We start from the raw sequence: 22,254 nt of genomic DNA, 5'->3' as shown, positions 1-22,254 counted from the left end.
GGTCTGAAAACCAGCGCCGGGCACCTAGGCCCGGCACACGCTGAGACTGGAACCCTTTGCCTAATACAAAGATCTTCTCACTTTTGTTTTGTATATGATAACAACTGTTTTATTTTATTATGTAAGTAATTCTAACTCTATTTTATGTTCATGTATGTGGCAATAAACAATTCTTATTCTTATTCTATTCTTATTCTTATTCCTATGAAATTCCGGGGTTCCCATACAGAGTGGCTGAAAAATAACTGCATTCCGTTGCCAGGGAGGTGTTGGGATTATACTGAGCAACTTTTATTATGGGACCAACCCCGAAATCGCGAAAAAAAATTGGCTTTTTATACATTTTGGCTAGTCCATTTTCTATGGAAGGGTAATTTTTTTTCGCGGTTTCGGGGTTGGCCCCATTGTAAAAGTTGCTCAGTATAATCCCAAAACCTCCCTGGCAACGGAAATGCAGTTATTTTTTAGCCACTCTGTATGGGAACCCCGGAATTTCATATGAAAAGTTAAAAGTAAAAAAAAATCATAACTCGATAACTACGAAAAATCGGCTAACATACATGGGGTATATTCTGATAGCCCACGACGTGAGGAATCTAAAAAAAAATTTTTGGACGTCAAGGTTTGGACCAACCTGTATATAGGCTGAATTATTATTATTATTTATAGGCGGTACGGTACCGTTCTTATTTATCAATACCGCTTCGTTTTGAAGGTACTATACCTGTTGAAATATAAAGTACGGTACCGGTATAAAATTGCAGCAGGTACAACAATTTTTTATAGGTGTACAGTCAGCTGCAGAGAAAAGATACCACCCCTGCATACAATCTTCTATGCAGGGGTGACCTGCAGCTGACTGTACCTAAACCATCACTGACCGAGCGTAGGCGAAGGTCTCCGTTTCAGCTTGGGCAAAAATACTTTCGTTTGTTCGAATGTTCTCCTTTGCATATCACATTTCTCAAATATCTCGAGAAAATTTGTAAGCAGGTTCGGTAGTTGGATATAATTACTCGGTTTCTTTTTTTTTATAAGTTCTAATAGGCAGAGATTGTCATAAAGGACTTAAGCGACAGTAGGGTCTGTGGTACTTAAGACCATTGTGATTATTCGTATTACTGAATCGCGATTAGAAAGGGATTGAGATAGCTGTCAATCCATATTGATTTTGACGAAGTGTATGGAAATCTGTTATTTCTAATCCCTTTCTGATCGCGGCATGATAATAGTGTCCGACCGAAGATTCGGTTTCGGCCAGTTTCGGCCATAAAATCATGTTTCGGCCGTAGTTTCGGTTTCGGCCAAAAAACGGCCGAATCTTTCGGCCTGGCCGAAACATACGAAATAGTACTTCGTATTATGAAACTAAACTATGTGACAAAGACCAAAAGTTGGGGAGCAAGTAGGACTACAATATTTATATATACAGAAATTTGTGTTTCGGTCGGACACTAATTATTAGGTACTTACTGATACGCTGCGCCGCGTGGAACGTGAGGTGCGTTGGGGTAAGTACATACAAATCATTCAAGAAAAAAATCCCTTTTAAGATCACTCGTGTGTCTGCCCCTAATAGACTAATTCAATTGAAATTTGGTACACATTTTTCACATATGACAAAGAGTCGGTGATCCAAAGATGGACTAGTAACGTAAATAAATAAACTTTTAACTTTGCGGCCATTTTTTTGTATCGTGTGATATATCAGATATTAAATTGTAAGATATTTACTAATAATAAGCATTGGTCACGTAAATTATTTTTAGTCTTTTTTTGCAAGTATGAATGATATAGAACATTATTTCAATTATTTTTAAAATTAAGCCTATCCAAAGGCGACTTGGAAGATGTGTCAGGGGGATCTATATTCGTTTGGTGAAAAACAAGTTTTTTTGTCTAATTATCGTTTAAAACACAATCGATTGGCAATAACGCGGGCACATAAAACAAAAAACTTCTTTTTTCACTCATAAAACTCCTTAAACCTAATAAGAGCTAAACAAAAACAAGTGCGAGTCGGACTCGCATTCTAAGGGTTCCGTATATTAAGTCCGTCTCACGCTTGACTGCACATTTCTTATAGATTTTCCTGACATATATAGGTAAAGAACTACTTTGTGTATTTTTTTCAAAATTTTAGATCCAATTGTTTCGGAGAAAGTGGGCGGAGAATGATAATTTTTTGCCTATTTTCATGAATAACTGCTGAACTATTAATCCTAAAATTTAAAAAAAAATATATCTGAGATTCTTACAATGAGCTCTTTTATTTGATATGTAACACTATATAGTTTAAAAAACATATTTTTTAATTTCCCCCCCCCCCCCAAAAATGGCTACCGTATTTCAAATTCTCTAAAATACATTTTATTTACGTTACACGTCCATCTTTGGGTCACAAATTTACATTTGTGTGCCAAATTTACATATGTGTGCCAAATTTCAACTGAATTGGTCCAGTAGTTTCGGAGAAAATAGACTGTGACAGACGGACGGACGGACAGACAGACGCACGAAGAATTATATGTATATGCACTTATCCCAACGCACCTCTCGTTCTACGCTGCGCGGGGTTCATTGCCGCTCCTACCGCCGTAAGTGTAAGTACAACTACATCATCAAGGCTACGATCGAAGATAATCAGTTCAGCACTGAAATAATAGCGGTGGAATGCCAGTATAATATTTAATTATTTATTTTAATTTTATAAATTTAATAGCAAAATAAATAGCGAATATACGATACTCGTACAAGTAAATCTGTAAAGATCTTAGGGGTCATCAGCCGACATATATTATTAAATTTTATTTTGTCGGCCTTAATTAAATTTCCACCCTGCCGAAACTTTATTTATTTAAATTTTTAATTGAATTGATTTTTCGCCTTATGAATAACCGTATAGAGTAGTAATTGTAGTAAATAACATTTTACATCTGACTTAATGACATCTGGGTTTATTCGGTTTAACTTTACAAAACGCGTATCTCGACAAAGCCATAATATGCAGAAAATAGTTAACAATCAAATGAATTAAATTAGAATTTAAATACGTCACGTGTGACATGAACAGACAAGGAGAGCAAGATTTAATGTATTGTTTCTCTTTCTTCTTTCAATGGAACGTTTTTACAGTTTCTGTTCCTCAAAAGAGGTCAGTGGTTAACACTAAACTCAAAACGCTATCTTAAAAAAACTTGATGGGTCAATGACCTGTCCCAGTAAAGTGAGGTAGTGTGCGTGAAGTGCGCTTGTGTGTGAAATGGGGTAAATTGACAGAATCTGAAAATTTACCCACCTCTACCGTCACCTTAACAAGCCATCGATGGTTTATGCTTTTGCAATAAGTTTTACGAATTGTCATTTTTAACAGTGTGGCCCACGGTACGTTAATATGTCCAACTAACAAACAGAATCTCACCTATCTCCAGGCCTAAGATCACTAGCCGAGCTTGTCCCTTCCCTCCTCATGGGAACAGGAGACGAAAGGAACCTCTCTCTCGCAGCTCGAATCCTCGCCGCTCTCTCCGACAGCTGACTAGCTTCAACCTCCATGGCCACCGACTCCACAGTCGATATAGACCTCGCAAACAACTCAGGGTTTTCTTTCACTATTTTAGTTATGCTTGGGACTTCGGACATCTGTCTTAAAAGCGTAGTCTCGACTATCGGATTAGGTTTCTCAGGTACATTAATAAGATCGGGTACAATAGTGTCTGTGCTTGCGTTGCATTTTATAGTTTCTTGGCTGTCTTCCATTTCTTTATGCAATGGGGTTTCTGGTATAGGTGGTTCGGGGTGTAAAGCGTTGGCACTACGGGATTTGAGGACACCATCTAGGCCGGGTGGCTGGACGGGTGTTAGTCGTTTTTCTGCTGACGTTTGATCTCTCCTGGATAGTTGGCAGGCGCTAGCTGACTTCTGGACTTCCCTCTCGAGAAATGGGTTATTTCTGTAAAGTACATTAAAAATAGGTGATAATTATAGTGCATAATACTTTGGTGTTAGAAATATTTTAAGAGCTTTGGGAGCACTGTATATTTATGTATCTTGCAAGAATTAAATATTTTCATGTTTTCTTTGTTACTTTGTCTGCGTATCCTGGATGTTTGGTTACCTTATATTAACCCCAACGGGCATGTCGGGAGGGCGTCGTCTCTCTAGAGCAGGGGAGCGCCAGGCCGGTGAGGAAGCACCACTGCTGGGAGGCGTGTGACCTGGAAAGTATTAACTAAATGTAGTCTAATAACCATTGATTAAAAAAAACCGTCGAATTTTTCCGAGAATGCTATGGACACTATACTGTAGTTTTTTTAGTTTGACACTGTTTTAAATATTAATCCAGACTATGCTGGTCGGTACATCATCAGATCAAAACTCGGCATCCAACTGTTGATAGAACTATTATTATACAATTGGCATTTTGGTAGAATCCTCCAGCTTACCTTCCTCACTGATCTTCATATTGTACCGCTGAATCATAATCCTTATTGACGGGGCAGTTTCCTTAGGCTGTGGTTTCCTCTGTGACGACGGTGACGTAGGCAGAGGCGGCCTCGACGTAGGCCTCTGCTCCTCTTGGAGATCCCCAGAGCTCTTCGAACGAGAATACTCCTGCTTCGCCTTTCTTTCAGCCTTTTTAGTATGTCTGACTTGCTCTGAAGGTCGAACGTCGTCTAGATCTTCGACGTCGACTGGGATGACAGCTCTGGGGACTGACTCGCCGCATCGGACGACGGGAGAAAATATTTTACGGGTTGTTTTGACTATGACTTCTGGTGAACCCTCCCGGGGTCCGGGAGCTTTCAGTTTGAGAACGAAGACCTTGGGAATAAATGAGTGTGATTAGTATTATCAGCACATACTTGTTTGTATACTTGAAGCACTCAATGATTAAAAATAAATAGATTATAAGTTACAGGAAAATTGGACATAGTTTTAAAGAAAAAATTGCATAAGAGCTACCTCTCCTTCGGAATCCGAATGTAATGATGTTGGCGGAGTTCTAGGCCTCTCCGAAGCCCGTCGTGGTCTCTTTCTTCTCCTTGGAATCTCCACAGTCACCGTGTCCACATCTTGCTCCGTGTCACTCTCTGAAGGCTTCGATTGCTCTCTTTCCAGTCTGGCTCGTGACTTAGATTTCTTTTTCCCATTGCTTTTGTTATCATCTTTCTTTTTGTCGTCTTTTGGATCTTCGATGTCTTCTTTACTCTTTGTTTTTTCTCTAACTTCAGATTGTTTAATATTTTTCGGAGGATTGTATACTTTAGCTACTTCTTCCCTGACTGTGGCTGGCTCATAATGTGTTTCATGTTCAACATCTTCTTTTTCTTCAGTAAACCGACTGGAACTGCCCCTTTCTATTTCTTCTATGGTTTTTCTGATAAACTTTGCATCTTCCTCTATGCTTGGTTGCCTCGCCATTTTTCTTCTGTTGTTCTTTTCTGAAGGTTTTGACTGCAACAAGTTAAATATTAATGGTTTGATAAATTAAAGTTTAACGAACTGTTGGCAATTAAAAGATGTAGTTTGTCACCTGGTCGCGCGTGGTCTTTGGTTTGGCGCCAGTCTGTCCATTTGCTTTCACTGTGCGAGATCCTGAAATGTAAATATATAAAATTATATCACCTCGTCTATGATTATATTCTAGGATATTAATTGTGAGTGCGTCTGTGATCTATCTGAAAACATATTCAGCAGTGGAGTGGCTTGAAATTTTGAACCACCACGTGTGTTTTTAGCCTTAATTCGATTCACAATTAACATTCTGAAATTACTGAGTAAACAAGAAAACATCATAAAATTTCCGAGTCGCCTTGCGTGCGAAGTTTAAATAACGAAGACTATTGAATGAAAATGATAATGCCTCACCTTCGTTAGGCTGCGTGACTGCAGCACTGCTAGTTTCACATAGCAACCTTGCTTCAGCAAGTCCATAGCTATACACCGGTTGCTGCGGAGCGGGGCGAGGGGAGACGGCCACTAAAGGTGCCGCTGTACAGACCTCTTCGGCTTCTACTTCTACCAGGACTGCGCCGCGGGTTGGCGGGTCTTCGTCGTCCACCATCTGCGAATTAAACAAAAAAGTGTTTTCAAATAGCTTTTATTGTCGACCATAGGTGCTTTTCTTTAAACAGTCTAATGATCCAGACATCTTAATGATCAGACCCTCGCATTATCACCAAAAATTTGTAAGTACCTTTACTAAACGTGAGCAACCCCAACGGCAAACAAATATTACTATACCAGCTTGTTTGAATGCTGCGTAAATATAAACTTGTAAAAAAGGTGACGTTCCAACTGGATATTTACGAATTAACTCTCGGGTAGCACTAGCAAGCTGTGCCTTACAGAATTTCTAGGTTTCAAATCCAACTTAAACTCCTCAATAAGTAACAGAAGCTAGTATCAAAGATACTAGACATCTCTGCTTACAACAATACCACTGAAGTCGTCCAGCCTATTGCATTCTCGTCAACTATAAAACCATAATTTCTAAGTATCCTTACCAAGTGTTCCCTCTCATACTCCGATTCGAAGTCATCAGCGTCATTAACGCTCAGACTAGAGGCGTGGAGGTGCCCGGATGCCATAGATGGCGCGACGCTGCCATCTGACTGTGTTCTTGTTAGTTGCGCTGGCGCCGCCTGGACACAATCACAAGGGTAGGTAGGTATATAGGTATTGCAAAATGCTAGGTAGGATATTTAGTAATATGCTATAAATAGGTAGTGCTTTTCAAATACGTTTTCTCTAGTTAACCAAATTAGGTAATTAAAGTTGGCATGTTTTGAAATAAGTCCCACGGAATTGAAGGCCAGTCCTGTTGGATTGAGGAAAAAATCTCATTCAAGTCATTAACACGACACAAGTTTTTCTAAATCTATATTACCCTTGCCGCTTTACTGCGTGCCCGGGCGGCACGTAGAAGCGCTGATGTCGACGCTTCGGGGGCGATACCTCGTGACTTCTCCCACTCATGAAGCTTACGTGTGAAAGAGCGAGATATGCCTGGAACGATAGACATTAGTTAGGTTTAGTTAGTCTCGTGAAGCAAGCAAAAGTCAAGACTTAATTTTGGAACTAAGACTGACTTAAGACTAGGAGAAGGATGGGAGGAGGATTAGTCCAAATGCAATAAAATCCGCCGTCAGCAATCAAAGACAACATACCTTGGAACTTGAAGAGACCTGTAGACGTCTGCACCAGAACCTGATCCGGCTTGCTTTGCTCTCCCCATGAGGGCACAGAGTTCGTTTTTTTCATACGGTTCCATGCATCTGAAAGGGTACAATTTTAGATAGTAAGTTCCCAAAACTGCAAGATTTTTCATTTATTGACATTATCAATAAGTAAAACGTTTGTAAAACTTGACCCAACTACATTTTTCTTACAAAAACCTCTTCGTGTTCAAAGTCGTTAAGCAAACTTTTGTAGCATGACTAACAAATGTATACCGACCGATTTAAATACGAACATTTTAAGGCGCACTTTCTATAAGAATAACTCTCACTGAATTTTAGTGATTACCCTAAAAATGACCCTTATGAACGATTTTTCAAAGCTTTCAATGGTTGCACTAAGCAATTAACGAGCTTACCAACGTTAAAAATGACAGAGGCAGCTGTTATTCTGTAGTTATGTGGTACGAAACTTTTCAAACAAGTACATTCGAACTCGTAACACCTACCCCACTTTTTCAAGAAGTCCTCGCTCAGATCCTTGCGCTCCGGCACAAAAGGTGGCGTCTGCATTCCCTTTAGCATCTGCCATTCATCCAGCTTTTTCTGGAAATCTGCTGACAGTTGTTCCCTGGTCGGGACAGGGCGCGCAGGGCCTTTTGAGACTGCTTCTATATAAAAGAGGCAAAGATTAATATTTAGATCTGAATCAGTTTAGATTGATCTTGGTCATTGATGTAATTTAGTAGGCGTATCATGAACCCTCTCATGATGATAATTCCGAATGTTATAACCTACAGTAAAAGTACATTTATAAACGAAAATTTTATATATTTGATGTCAACTGTACTTTAGATATCGTGTACGGCCGCGGTACGTTTTACCGATAAATGCGACCTAGATGCATACGATATGCCGTTACTTCATCATCATTCATCATAATGAATGATGATGAAGTAACGGCATATCGTATCATCCTCTTGCATGGTAATTAGATTTCGCAGTAAAACGGGTCAGGGAAGTGGACGTCTCCGAAAAGGTTTGAAATCAAAATCCACCACTTTTTAACTCTAATATGAGGAGAAAAGTTATATTTTTCATTTTCAAAGGGAGATTACCGCTGTTGAGTTTCCCCCTGCGGTCGGAGAATTCTCGTCCCAACCGCGTCTGCAGGGCAGCATAATCTCGAGCAATCTCATCTCGGAAGCCACTGGCTTCGCACCCACTGCTCAAGCCTTCAGTTTCTGAAACAACAACATTTTTATGAGTACATTAGTAACTGGTTTTACTAGACATTTTATGGAGTGAAATATGAAATAAGGGACAATGTTACGATAACCCAGTAAAGCTTTCAGACCCATTCTTATTTGAGTAACTTTCCTTAGGAGTAAACGATAAGTGGGTGAGCCACCTAAAGCTACCTGTATCAATGGAGAACGGCGATAAAAGCTAATTAAGCGTTCTTCTATGTAAGTAATAGGCTTTTCTCAGTTAAAAACTATCTGCATGACTTTGATTCACAATTTATTACAATTCACAATACGGATGAAACAATGAGTCATTTTCACATACAATAAATAAAAGCTGCTTCCCGCCATTTAGCTTTTTCAAGAATTGGCAATGTCATTTTGACAACCTGACTGCATAAAATCGTCGTGCATACCGCTCTTTACACCAACCTTAGACCTAATATATACTTTACTCTTTGCCTTAGGCTACATTTGGGCTACATTAAAGTAAAAAAAAACCGAAATCATGTTTGTCTACGGCAATTAATGTCATGACCAAACTGATGGATGGATTAAATTAAAAAATATGTCAAAACATAAATCAATGGTGTGAAAAAAATAAACATAATAAAATGACCATCGTTACCTAAATAATAATAAATTGTTATTTACTGAAAAGAAGAAGGAAAATTGGGGGTTGGAAAGGAAGCGTATAAAACAATGTAAGTTGTTTCCTGTGAGCTACTTGGTTAAATTTCCCGCTGTGTGAGTAAGCTGACTACAGATGCGTTCACTGGCTGACTACATAACTTGCATGAGAGATCGAACAGGCTAGGCTACAAAGAGAAAACCCCCAGTTTTAAATCAAGCTAGCCCAGTAAGCTCAAGAAGGCTTATGTTGTGGGTACTCAGACAACGATATATATAATGTACAAATACATAAATACATAGAAAACACCCAAGACTCAGGAATAAACTGTGCTCATCACACAAATAAATGCCCTTACCGGGATTCGAACCCGGGACCGCGGCTTCACAGGCAGGCTTCACTACCCACTAGGCCAGACCAGTCGTCAAGTCGTCTTCAGTCGTCGTTATTATTTATTTGTTTAAAACTATTATGAAATGTTCCTTTAGATATTTGTTTTGCAGGCATCCAAACACACAAGCGCAAACCAATGTTTATCAAAATCTTTATTTTGATTATCGCCTGCGGAGTACTTTATAAATTCGTAAGTATTTGCTTTCATGTATGTATCTCTCCTTTTCTCCTGGCTTTCATGTATTGGTCTTAAAACCAAAGGCGTTATGGAATGTATAATCTAACAAAAAGTTCATACAATAGGATACCTTTCTCATCCTTTTTCACGCTCTAAGAATCTGCCTGCATTCAAATTTTTCAGAGGCATAGGTAATTACTTAAAATTAGTAATAGGTACCTACCTATTAAATGTATAACCAAAAACGGATAATTTTGATAAATCCACTGATGCTGTGCAACTCATTTTTTTTAAGGACGTTTGTTTGTGGGACGATCAAACATATCTTTATGTTACATTGGTCAATATAGTTGCGTTCCCACGGCTGCGGCGCGTCGTGCCAGAGGTCGCTGCGCGCAGTCGACCCTTCCACCATCTGCCAATGCGCGTGCGCGACGTGCCCCTGCTCGCCGTTACAGTAAGTATATAATTTTCCTTGAATGATAGAAAGCAAGAAGATATACGTATTAGAAAAAGACGTGCCTGAGAGTACCATACCATAAAAGGGCCCATTTAGACGGCGCGGGAACTCGCATACGATTTTAGTTACATTGCGGACCATCGAGGTTACATAAACTCAGCGGACCGATCAAATAACGCAATGTAATGAAAGTCGCATGCGAGTTCTCGCACTGTCTTTAAATGAGCCTCTAGGCACGTCTACACAGGCAGAGCTGCTTGGCGTACCACTATCCTCGCGAGACGGCTTGTTGTGTGTCGCCTTAAGTTCATAACAATGTAAGGCAGGTTTTATATTATGAATAAATCAAATAAATGTTTCAGAGCCTTCGATTTTATCCCGAAGACATTGGAGTATTATTACAATCAAGGAAAAGATCGCCTAAGGGAGTTACAGCAACAGGTAGGGGTGTCTATTGCGTTTTTCCTAGTATTATTTATTTTGAATTCTATTATAAACAGCGATAGGAATCCGTGGGGCAAATTTTCTTGACAGGTAGGGACTTCCTATATCGATAAACTCAATTATCGATGCTCGTTCTATATACTAGTGATCGCCCCCATTGTGTGTTTTTTGTAACTATTGTTTTGAAGACAAGTATGAAATTCACACATAGCATATTTTAAATAATCGCTAGGATAACCTAGCCTTTATATAAATAAAGGTAGGGCGTAATACTTATTGCACTATGAAATAGTCAATATTATCTCAACCTCTTTATTGATAGATTACTTATCAATCAAAGCGAATTTAGTATTATACGTATTTTATTTGATTTTTACGTTTCGAGCATTGATAATTGAGTTCAATTATCGATGCAATTATGATTTGTTTTGCAGGCATCCAAACACACAAGCACAAACCAATGTTTATCAAAATCCTTATTTACATTATCGCCTTCGGAGTACTTTATAAATTCGTAAGTATTTGCTTTCATGTATGTATCTCTCCTTTTCTCCTGACTTTCATGTGTTGGTCTTAAAACCAATGGCGTTCATGCAATGTAAAATCTAACAAAAAGTTCATACAATAGGATAGATTTCTGATCCTGATCCTTTTTCAGGTTCTATCTTCCTATATCGATAAACTTATCGATATAGGAAGTCCCTACCTGTCAAGAAAATTTGCCCCACGGATTCCTATGTCTGATTATAAATATAAGTATATCTGTTTTATCATAGATCATAAATTGCTAGTATAAATAGTAGCTTCCTACTGCACCTTAACGTAGACAGTATAGACACCATATATACAAGATAAACATTGCAATTTTTTTTCTCAGAATGCTCCAAGACGACCCACTCAATCTACGGCTGTCGGAACAAAAAGTTCACAAGTAAATAGATTTTCCTTATACAGGGTGATCCTGATCAATCCAAATGGGTCAGTAGGGAGAAGTCTGTTCTTAATAGGAACCATGACTTTGATTTTAGATTTAATAATAACGGCATTCAAATTTTTTAATATATCTCATATATAACCGGGAATCGAACCTGGTCGAAGTCTCTGTAAACAATGTTAGGTATAAAAACTGCAAGTTTTTTCGTTGTTATTGTTGATGGTGCGAATCATAAGTCACAAGGAACACAAGAAAAACCCAACAATAAGATAATTATTTTATTTCAGTAAATATTCAAAATGGTAGCCATTTTCCTGGATGCAAAGATTAATTATTTTGGGTAACGAATGCAATATTGCGTTTCGTATTTTTGTGGAGTGCATAGTCTGTGTTAAGATATTTTCTAAGGTTGTTTCTTCTTTTTGTTGTTTTATGTGTTCTAATTTTAAATAAACGCAATTTGTAATGCATAGCATCGATGCAGATAAGATATGCATAAGTGGTCTATTCAGATAAATGATGCATATTAATGACAACATTTTACAAATTATTTAAACTGTGGGCATTTCAGTCTAATGTTTGCACAAGATTTCATAGAAAAATTTAGTCCTTATACTTTTAGGATCAATTATACAAACAAATACTAACACGCGATTACATAAAGAATATTGACCAGGTTCGATTCCCGGTTATGTACGTCCAAGACTAAGGTAGATGGGCAGGCAGCATCCCTTAAAGTGTGGTAGGATACTGTGGTCGCCTGTGCATGAATACGTATAGGATCCCTAGATAAGGCATTAGGGGTGGGGAGAGATGACCGAACGGGATGGTATATGGAACTTTTCAGTAGGAGTAGCTATTATGTTTGTCGTTGTCATAGTCTCACTTTTCATGTCTCCCTAATTCTAAAACGTTCTACGTCAAAACCTGACTAAATTACGTAGGTTGTTTTTGGTATATTGTCAGGAATGTCGCGTGTTGTTGTTAATTTCATCGCATTGTATATGTTCTGTCCCTCCCGGGCGCACGCATGTTTCATCTCTATATTATGTATCTCTATGAAATTATGGCATTTATACTGGGTCAACCAAATCTTGTCAGTAGAAAAAGGCGGCAAATTTGAAAAATCGCGGGTTAGCAACACTACGTTTGAATTATTCAAAAATCGTGTGTCATTTATATCTTATCTGTGGAACTGTTTTGTTTACATTTCATCGTTGTTCGATGTACATTGCTGCTTTTTGTTCGTTTCCTAGGGATACGATACCATACTTTAGTTTGCTTTACATTGCTACTGACATATCCGGCTTGACAGACTATATTTATCACACATTTAGGTACTTATGGCACATTAGAAAAAATTGAAACCTGAAAAAATGTAGAAAATTGGTCGGCAATTTTGTTTATTTATAAATGATTATGACATCTTAAATTCAATAACTAATTTAAGATATTTATATAAATCTTTTTTCCAAGTACTCATCGATCACGCTGACATCGCCCTTAGTAATTGAGGAGTCCCATCGAGCTTCACACCACAATTTTGAGCCCTCTTTCTCCACGCTGGAGGCCGAAAGAGGCCGTAGAGAATCCAAACGTAATTTCTTGTCCATATGTTTTACATTTTATCTATAGAAAATTTGAATGATGTCAATCTGAGCTTGAATTGTATATTATTCGTTAGCTTTGCTGCACTTTGTAGGGGACGGGTAGGGTACAAAAACTGTGTAAGAGATTATAATTATAAAAAGAAACCAGGTGAACAATTTACATGAATTAGTAATAAAATTTAAAACTAATCTAATCTAAATTACAATTAAAATGAAATACCATAAAACTTAATAATTAACTTAATTATAAAAACCCCTATGATCAGGTGAATGATGAGATGATGAACGACAGAGAGGTACTTATGGAAAAAAAAGGCATGCTGTGCCGACCGCGAAAACCTAACTTCGCAAATGGACAGGTTTTTTTTTATTGGAGTAATAAACCAAAAGAAAGGCAGGAATAATTTTCTACCAGTTGTTTACAACATTTTCCTTTCCACAGCTTCAACGAGCAAAATAGAGGAACCCGCCAAGATTCCGGCGGTGTGCAATAAATGCAAGTCTAAAGGCATGACTTGCATGCGATCCTGTCCTAGAGCTAAAAAGAATGTTAACACTGCTAGCAATACGGACTCAAGTTAAGCGAGGCATACTAGTAAAACTTGCATGCAATTTACGTTAGGTACATTGCCGACGACTAACGTAAAGGTATTCAAAAGTTTGATCAGATACCGCAATGTAATGAAAATTGCACGCAAGTTCTTGCTAGTCTACGTCTCGCTTTTTGTGTTCATGCGCTATGGGAACTAGTTATTACTGATTTAAATGGTTCCAACTGAACCCAAAAATGTACGGGCGCATACAGCGCATTCTATTTCATACGTATTATGTTTAAAGAAATTTCTGTGACTGTAAATAGTATCAAGTTAAAATAAACACGTATTGTACTGTAATAATGAAGTTTTATTGGTAATTTTTGTGTATTCTTTTATACCACATCGGTGGAAATCAAGCATACGGCCCGCCTGATGGACGCCTGCAACTCATGTAGAGTCTGTGCGGAAAGAGAAGAGTCGTGGAATGTATGGGGCCCAATACATTCCACGACTCTTCTCTTTCCGAACAGACTCTAACTTAATATCTTACTGTCTCTGTCGAACATACCTTATTGGTGCTTGGTGTGTACACGCGCATACCTACGTATAATCGTAACTTTTGCGCCTAGTAAAATAGGTACCTAGAGATAAAGGTCATAAACAAAGTTTCATGGATGTACATATTTTGCCGCCAAAATACACTACTTTTCCTGTGTTATACCTCCTTGTAACACCTCCTTGTAAAGAAGTAGAATCAAAGAAAGTAGGTAAATATTATATCTATGAGTAAAGTATTAAGTTTAAGTAATAGAAACAATGGAAAAGTAGAATGGCAATTTCATTATGACATCCATCAAAACGTCACCAAAATAATCTATGAAAATAATGTGTAAATAATCCATACAAAATCAAATTCTATTTATTAAATATGATACAAATTTCATGTAAAATATGAGAAAGAAGTCACTGCATAAAACGTCAATACGGCTGAACAATCTAGACCGTTCGATTGTATTTGGTGCCAACAATTACTTGAAAAGATGCCGCGAAGTACGTAACGTATGGTTTTGCATTTTAAAACACATTTATAATAATAGACCTACGTTTTCTATGACATTCTATAACGCTTATGCTTATAATAGATCATTGAAATAACAGAAACAGACAAAATACTCACAGCACACTACAATGTACTTACCTGAATTAGGGGATATTTTCACTCGGATTATGAATTAAGAAGTGGAGAGGATATTTTCTGAACCTGACACGGACGCAGGGTAGTAGCAAGTTAGCAACCCTAGACTTCCTTCCTTTCACACTTCCTGTCTAACCGCATAGTGAAAGTGTGGAACAGTTTGCCCGAATCCGTAATCAGTGCACCCTCAGTCACCTCTTTTAAAAACAGCTTGACGAACGTTTTGTAAATTGACAAAACACAAGTGCACGACATTGATGCATTGATGTGCAAGTATCAGGTATAAGCTGCAGTGCATTCATATATATAATTAAATTATATATAAGTAGTTAGACTAGGGTGTGCAAAATGCAAGCATGACTTACCGCACGGTAGACCGCTGTTGCGGGGGCATTCCACGAGAATGTCGCTTACGTAACGACATTATTCTAATACTTCTGAAAATGCTGAGTAAGCTATATTGGGTCTGTTAATATTTCACGATTTGGCTAAGAAATTGGCAGTATAATCTAGAACTTTAGGGATTTGATTAAGGTAGCTGCCATACAAGGCGAAAGCGTTACGTAAGCGACATTCTCGTGGAATGCCACCACGCAGTAAATAAGTGTTATGGGCCGTCGTCCTGTAGCGCCAACAACCGGCCTATCGAAGGCGCTGGTGCTAAACCGATTGCGTCCCATACTCTCACTAGTGGCTCCAAGAAGGTACGAGGGGCGTTCAATAAAAAGTGAGAATGAGTATGTTATATACAACTTTTATTAAATATTATTTTATTTTTCGACATAGTCACCTTTTAGCATAATACACTTAGTATATCTTTTTTCTAAACTTAAAATTCCATTTCTAAAAAAGGTTTCATCTTGAGTACTTAAAAAATCCTGTACTGGAGCGACTACCGCGTCGTCGTCTTCAAATTTCTTGCCTCTCAGGTATTCCTTCAATCTCGGAAATAGGTAGAAATCACTAGGGGCGAGGTCTGGTGAATACGGAGGATGCTTAAGGATATCGAACCCAGCATCACGTATTGCAGCCATTGCAACGGCGGACTTGTGTGCCGGTGCAATGTCCTGATGGAACAACACAATTTTCGAAAGTTTACCTCGCTGTTTTTCACGGATCTCATTGCGCAATGTTGCTATTTGTTTGGCATATAAAGTGCCCGTAATAGTGGCTCCATGCTCGAGATACTCAATCATTACGACCCCTTTACCATCCCAAAAAACAGAGCCCATGACCTTACCGGCAGATGGGCCCACCTTGAATTTCTTCGGAGTTGGAGATGATGGCCTTTTCCATGTCATAGACTGCGGTTTCGTTTCAGGGTCGTAATGATGGAGCCATGTTTCGTCCATTGTTATAAATCGCGCCAAAAAAAGTTCCCTGTCTTGCTGTATCAGGTCCAAACCTTCTTGACAAATCTCGACTCTAGTTTGTTTTTGCGTGTCAGTAAGCATTCTGGGTACCCAACGCGCTGATACCTTTTTCATACCCAAGCGTTCATGTAAAATATTATGCACGCTCCCCGTTGAAATCTTTACATTTTTAGCAATAAAACGAACCGTGACACGACGATCCGCCAAAACTAAGTTTTCGACTTTTTTCACAATTTCTTCAGTTACTGCTGTAGTAGGGCGTCCGGAGCGGGGGTCATCCATGGTCGATGTTCTTCCACGTCTAAATTCGGCGCACCAACGTGCGACTGTCGAATACGGAGGAGCATTAGACCTTAAAGTGTCCCGTAAATCTAAATCGACTTGGTCCGTAGAAAAATTTTTCAAACACAAGTATTTGATAACGGCGCGCAGTTCAATTTTCTCCATTTTCGCTAACGTACTCAATAGCATCGCAAAGAAATCGCCGTATTTTTTTTTTAAACAAAAAACAGTTAGTTTTTTTTTTCATGTCGATCAGCTAGGTAGATTAGCTTTACCGGCCAGTATTTACTTTCCTAATATTTAAAGAGTTTACATCTCATTCTCATTATATATTGAACGCCCCTCGTATGCAGGTAATTATAAAAGCGCTCGTACTGTGCTATAACCGCGAAAATCGAAGTACGCAAATTGCGGGCATTTTTCTCTGTCCCTCTAATTACGCCTTCATTGGAGTAAAAGAGAAAGATCCCCGCAATTTGCGAATTTTGGTTTTCGCGGTATTAGCCCCTCTGTGCACTACGTGTCATATCAAGGTCGTATCGTATCAATAAAACAAGCGGGGATTTCTAAATTTGTTCTGTTTACCTCTACCGCTCGAATATGCAAGTGCGACAGAGAGGCAAATATTTTGGTGTTTGTGGTTGCCTCCTAGAATCTTCTGGTACAAGTCCTTGTTTGTTATTTCAGCAAGAACAAGGAGCTCAGAAGTATCGTGGTCACCGCGCCTTGATGATTCCATAGAATGGGGTTTGTAACTACATCATAACTACATACAATAGAAATGACAACGTAATATGAATACTAAGACCAAACGGGATGGTCCTATGCAATATTGAAATCAGATCTTTGATAGAGATCTAGTGCATGGGCATGGTCCCATCTTCATTTTACGTTATCAATTTTCCTCGTGTTTGTCCCGGATTTTCGCCATGGGTTAGAGAGAGAGAGCCTGATCGGCTTGGCAACTAATCTCAAGAATTGGTGCAGGCATTTGTTTTTAGGAAAGCGAACAAAATACTAATACGTCGAGAGATTCCTAGACAGGCCGAGAACGAGTGCGTACATACATGTACATGTACATTGGTACTGCTCCTTCGCGTTCCGCTAGAGGCCATCAACGTGCACACTAGCGCCACTGCTAAAATAATCGTGATTATTTAAATAACGACATATATTTAAAAAAAGGGGGCCGCTACGTACTGTATCTTGTATTAAAGTAGGTACCTTTTGAATACATCAAACTAGTTTCTGTGTTGCTGGATTCGTCCATCTATGCGTCCAAAGTTAAAACGGCCGTTTTTGTTTTGAGTTTATAGATTGACGAATCCAGCAACAAGGAAACTATAAGGATAGGTATGTAATTATTAATGAGTTATTTCTGAAATTACCCTTTGCAAACATATAAATTGTAAGTTTTCACATTGCAGAGGGAGAGACTTACGGATGCGGATATGACATGTGCCGAATAATAAAATTAGTGTTTCTAATAGCCATCTTTCTGGTTGTCTTTGTAAGTAACAATTATTATTACGACTGTGAATAAATTGTTATTAAATACAATAATATCTACCACTACACACAAGAGACGCTGACATATAATGTAGTATAGGTATATGAAGTTAAACCTTATGGTTTAATTATATTTAATTTACTTTATACTAGTTTGACCCGTACAAACATCCATAATGTTTGTACGGGTCAAATCTTAGAAGTTAAATTTGACCCACTTCCCGGTTTTCGATGAAGCTGAAAATTTGCATACGTGTGTAAGTCGGGTGACAATGCAATATTATGGTAGGTACCATGGAGCCGATCTGATGATGGAGACATGAGGTGGCCATAGGAACTCTGTGATAAAACAACGCAACCGAATTGCGTTTGGGATTTTTTGAATTGTCTCGATGAGTATTAGCTGTTTGTAGAAAGAAAAATACAGTCTACCAAAAATGTCATTTTTGCCAAAAACTTTTTTCATTTTTCTGTCTAAGATACTACGAACTCAGTTTCAAATCATTGTTTCAGATCCTATCAAGTCCAAAAACCAACCCAAACCCTCCGAAACATGTAAAAAGTGAGAATATTGTTCCTAATGTACAGTGTGTTCTGTGCAATATGTACGTTTGCGTGTTACAGTAAGTATATAAGTAGGTACATCTAATCTGTGGCTTTCCGTCATGATCATTCGCTTGCCCTTTTCCCATTATTTGGGGTCGGCGCAGCACGTTTTTGGGGTCGGCGCAGCACGTTTTTGGGGTCGGCGCAGCACGTTTTTAGGGTTCCGTAGCCAAATGGCAAAAAACGGAACCCTTATAGATTCGTCATGTCTGTCTGTCCGTCTGTCTGTCCGTCTGTCTGTCCGTCCGTATGTCACAGCCACTTTTCTCCGAAACTATAAGAACTATACTGTTGAAACTTGGTAAGTAGATGTATTCTGTGAACCGCATTAAGATTTTCACACAAAAATAGAAAAAAAACAATAAATTTTTGGGGTTCCCCATACTTCGAACTGAAACTCAAAAATTTTTTTTTCATCAAACCCATACGTGTGGGGTATCTATGGATAGGTCTTCAAAAATGATATTGAGGTTTCTAATATCATTTTTTTCTAAACTGAATAGTTTGCGCGAGAGACACTTCCAAAGTGGTAAAATGTGTGTCCCCCCCCCCTAACTTCTAAAATAAGAGAATGATAAAACTAAAAAAAATATATGATGTACATTACCATGTAAACTTCCACCGAAAATTGGTTTGAACGAGATCTAGCAAGTAGTTTTTTTTTAATACGTCATAAATCGCCTAAATACGGAACCCTTCATGGGCGAGTCCGACTCGCACTTGGCCGCTTTTTTTCCTCTATATTACCTCTGTATCGTTCGTCATCTTATCATTTACCTGCTTTCTTTTCATATCATCTCTCACACAATCTATCCACCTATTCCTTGGTTTTCCTTTCTTCTTACATCCGTCCAACTTCATTTATAATAATATGGGTATATAATACCTTTCGCGTCACTGACTTTCATACCTCCGCATCACATGCCCGTACCATGTTAGGCGATTTGGTCTTAACCTTTCAATTAAAAGTCAATTCCACGAGTTAATATGAGGAATCAAATTAAAATTTTGCATCAAACTACTTGGCCACTCTCGTGGATAGAATGCAACGTCCGTTTGGTCATAGAGAAAAAAATACATAGAGTGCTCACTCCATACATCAGTTTTAGTACCAAAAAGACTATTAGCATCTATTAGCATCGAGTAGCGGAACTATCAGTACTGCTACTTGACAATAGATGTAGCACCGACCGGAAAGTCTTATGCTGTCTTATAGTTCCGCTACTCGATGCTAGATGTAGACACTGAAATTAATAGTCTGAACTGATGTATGGAGTGAGCACTCTTGTCTCACTATATTTCTCTATGGTTTGGTGAAAAAAATTGAAGTTAAATTTTGCCTTTAACAGTTTATTGCTGAAGCTGACCGCATTAATGGAACTCTTCTGTAAATGTTTACTAAATATTTTCAACATGATCAAAATTGAGGTAGTTATGCATATTTTAATACATTTTCTTATTTTGTCTTGATTTAAATACTCTTTTTTAATAAATCTATAAATGTATATATCATCTAGCCACCCAGAGGCCTATATAAAGAGAGGCTTATATTTCATTATAATCTGAACCTTTATTTTCTCTAATCAAAATTGCATTTGTCTTGGCAAGTTTTTATGACTGGGCAGCTAGAGGAAAGGAAAAGCCGCTTCTCCATACAAACGTAGTCCCCATTTTCCTCTCTGGATAATTTACATTATGGAAAATATTTGTACAAGCTAGTGCCTACGTCAATTCTTGGGATTAGTTGTCAAGCGGACCCCAGGCTCCCATGAGCCGTAGCAAAATGTCGGGTTAACGCGAGGATGAAGAAGAAGAAGTGAAATACTTGTACATTTTTTTTTAGGTTTATTGATTATTGTAAGAATTAGCAGCCAAGAACATATTTCATACAAATTTTTAAATGCTCCTAACTCTTATAATAATTTAAAAAAATCGATAAAAATCAAACATAGCCATAGCTGTCGTTGATATACAACAAACTGTGTCAAAATATTTTCAATAGTGTTAATATCCAGAAAGGAAAATGACGACTACGTTTGTATGAAAAGGCGATTTCGCACGGGTCCTCCACTTTCATCTTAACTTAAAACCATTTGTGATTGCGCAACACGAAATTTTCTTGTTTCGCGCAGTATTCCCAGCGCATCTGTTACATTTATATCGACACCACAGGTTTTCCTCTTGTATTCTACTATGTATTAATATGTTTCAGATTACGCATTCAATACAACAAGCACAATGTTGCCCTGTGATTTCTGTCAAATGTGCCCCCTCAAATGGTAATAATGATTTTTTGACTTCTCATGCTCTTAACCTATTAACAGTTTTAACCGCAATAGAATTTTTCCATCGAGCGTGCTCGTGCCGCCGGCAGTACAAAGTTACAGAGAGGCTACCGCGAAAACCGAATTTCATAAATTGCGGGGGATCTTTCTCTTTTTCTCCAATGAAGGCGTAATTAGAGTGAAAGAGAAAAATGCCCGCAATTTGCGAACTTCGATTTTAGCGGCTATAGCCCAGTTAGGTCTTATTTATCAGACCGCGGCGAAATGAGCCCGATTGTGTAAATAGTGTAGTGTCATTCTATGTAACTTGCTTTTCATCAATCAGAGACAATTGCAATATGGCGGTTTTTTTTACATAGTTAGCAAGTTCCGTAGAATGACACTTTATGTCTTATATATCAGTAGGATGTGGTGGTAAAAGATTTAATTTTGAGTTTCAGTCGAATGAAACTGGCATAAGGCACTTTTACAATATATACGGTGCTACTTCACCACACTAGTGTGGTAATTATTACATTACGTGCCTTTGTCGATAAATGTAAGGGCCATATGGATTGTAAAATACTTTCTTTAGTCGTGAATTAATCCGGCAAAATAACCTTAAATATTTGATATTTTCCAATTTTATCATTGACCTATATCGGCCATTTGCATAAAATTTTATGCCTTTATGCCCTTGTTGTATAATCTACTATTAAAAGTAATATACTGTTTTTTCTCATTTTACAGATATCAAAAAATAAAGTAAAAATCTGATGTAATTTAGAATATCCACTGCAAAATGCATTCCGGTGATTATAAATACAATTTCCTTTTTAATATACATAGTACAAGGAATGTTGGATTTAACTATTTTGACTGACATCAGTCATAACATATTTTTTCTACTCCCGTACTTTTATTTGTCATTTAAAGGGTCGTGCACACACCTTTAAACCCCTATCTTATAGTTGTCAAGACAAGTATTTAGTCTATTCCCCAAAAAAGTATCCCCACGCAGTGTCTTTTTGGCACTTTTACGATATTTCGTGTAATCACCACTTAAAAAATATTGTATGAAATACATTGTTGCCAACCTAATTTTAACTGTCATCTCTGACAGATGGGTGAACCATAGACGTGTTTTTTTTATTTCATTCATTCTTTTCCCGCCCGTACCCATTCTTTGCTACTTCTTGAATGAAAAATATTTGTTAAATTTACAATTTTATTTAAAAGTATGGGCTTGGTCGTAGAAAAAGTATTGATGTTGTTTAACTGAGTCAAAAAATACTCGTGGCGTCTTTATTAACAATTTTCGGCTTCGCCTCAAATTGTTACTCACGCGACTCGCTTTTTTTGACCTCTCTTAAACAACGGTTGCATAAAATACTATATGTTACTTTGAAAT

The 22,254-nt window shown here is 37.9% G+C and overlaps 2 protein-coding genes across 3 annotated transcripts in view; one reads left to right on the top strand and one right to left on the bottom strand.

Annotated features, from left to right (window-relative positions):
* The window catches only part of LOC134661544 (uncharacterized), a 63,766-nt gene that overhangs the window by 2,728 nt on the left and 38,784 nt on the right, over positions 1-22,254 (bottom strand). Inside the window, exons 6-16 of one of the 2 annotated variants that reach the window (XM_063517679.1) lie at positions 8,300-8,425; positions 7,691-7,852; positions 7,173-7,280; positions 6,893-7,011; positions 6,510-6,647; positions 5,872-6,067; positions 5,537-5,598; positions 4,966-5,457; positions 4,446-4,824; positions 4,118-4,217; positions 3,422-3,952 (exon numbers count right to left, since the gene is read on the bottom strand). In XM_063517679.1, coding sequence (XP_063373749.1) covers positions 3,422-3,952; positions 4,118-4,217; positions 4,446-4,824; positions 4,966-5,457; positions 5,537-5,598; positions 5,872-6,067; positions 6,510-6,647; positions 6,893-7,011; positions 7,173-7,280; positions 7,691-7,852; positions 8,300-8,425 — 2,413 coding nt within the window. The remainder of the gene's footprint in view (positions 1-3,421; positions 3,953-4,117; positions 4,218-4,445; positions 4,825-4,965; positions 5,458-5,536; positions 5,599-5,871; positions 6,068-6,509; positions 6,648-6,892; positions 7,012-7,172; positions 7,281-7,690; positions 7,853-8,299; positions 8,426-22,254) is intronic. The other variant, XM_063517685.1, reaches the window with a different exon arrangement.
* Positions 9,569-13,664, top strand: LOC134662053 (uncharacterized). Its single transcript, XM_063518322.1, has 6 exons — positions 9,569-9,642; positions 9,981-10,087; positions 10,453-10,531; positions 11,412-11,465; positions 12,945-13,065; positions 13,521-13,664. Exons 1-6 carry the CDS (start codon positions 9,589-9,591, stop codon positions 13,658-13,660), a joined length of 555 nt encoding a protein of 184 aa, XP_063374392.1. The 5' UTR covers positions 9,569-9,588; the 3' UTR covers positions 13,661-13,664.

The sequence above is a fragment of the Cydia amplana genome, chromosome 2 (genome assembly GCF_948474715.1).
Source record: "Cydia amplana chromosome 2, ilCydAmpl1.1, whole genome shotgun sequence".
NCBI classification, from domain to species: Eukaryota; Metazoa; Arthropoda; class Insecta; order Lepidoptera; family Tortricidae; genus Cydia; species Cydia amplana.
Note: the sequence above shows the minus strand (reverse complement) of the source record. Positions and strands in the feature narration are given on the sequence as shown.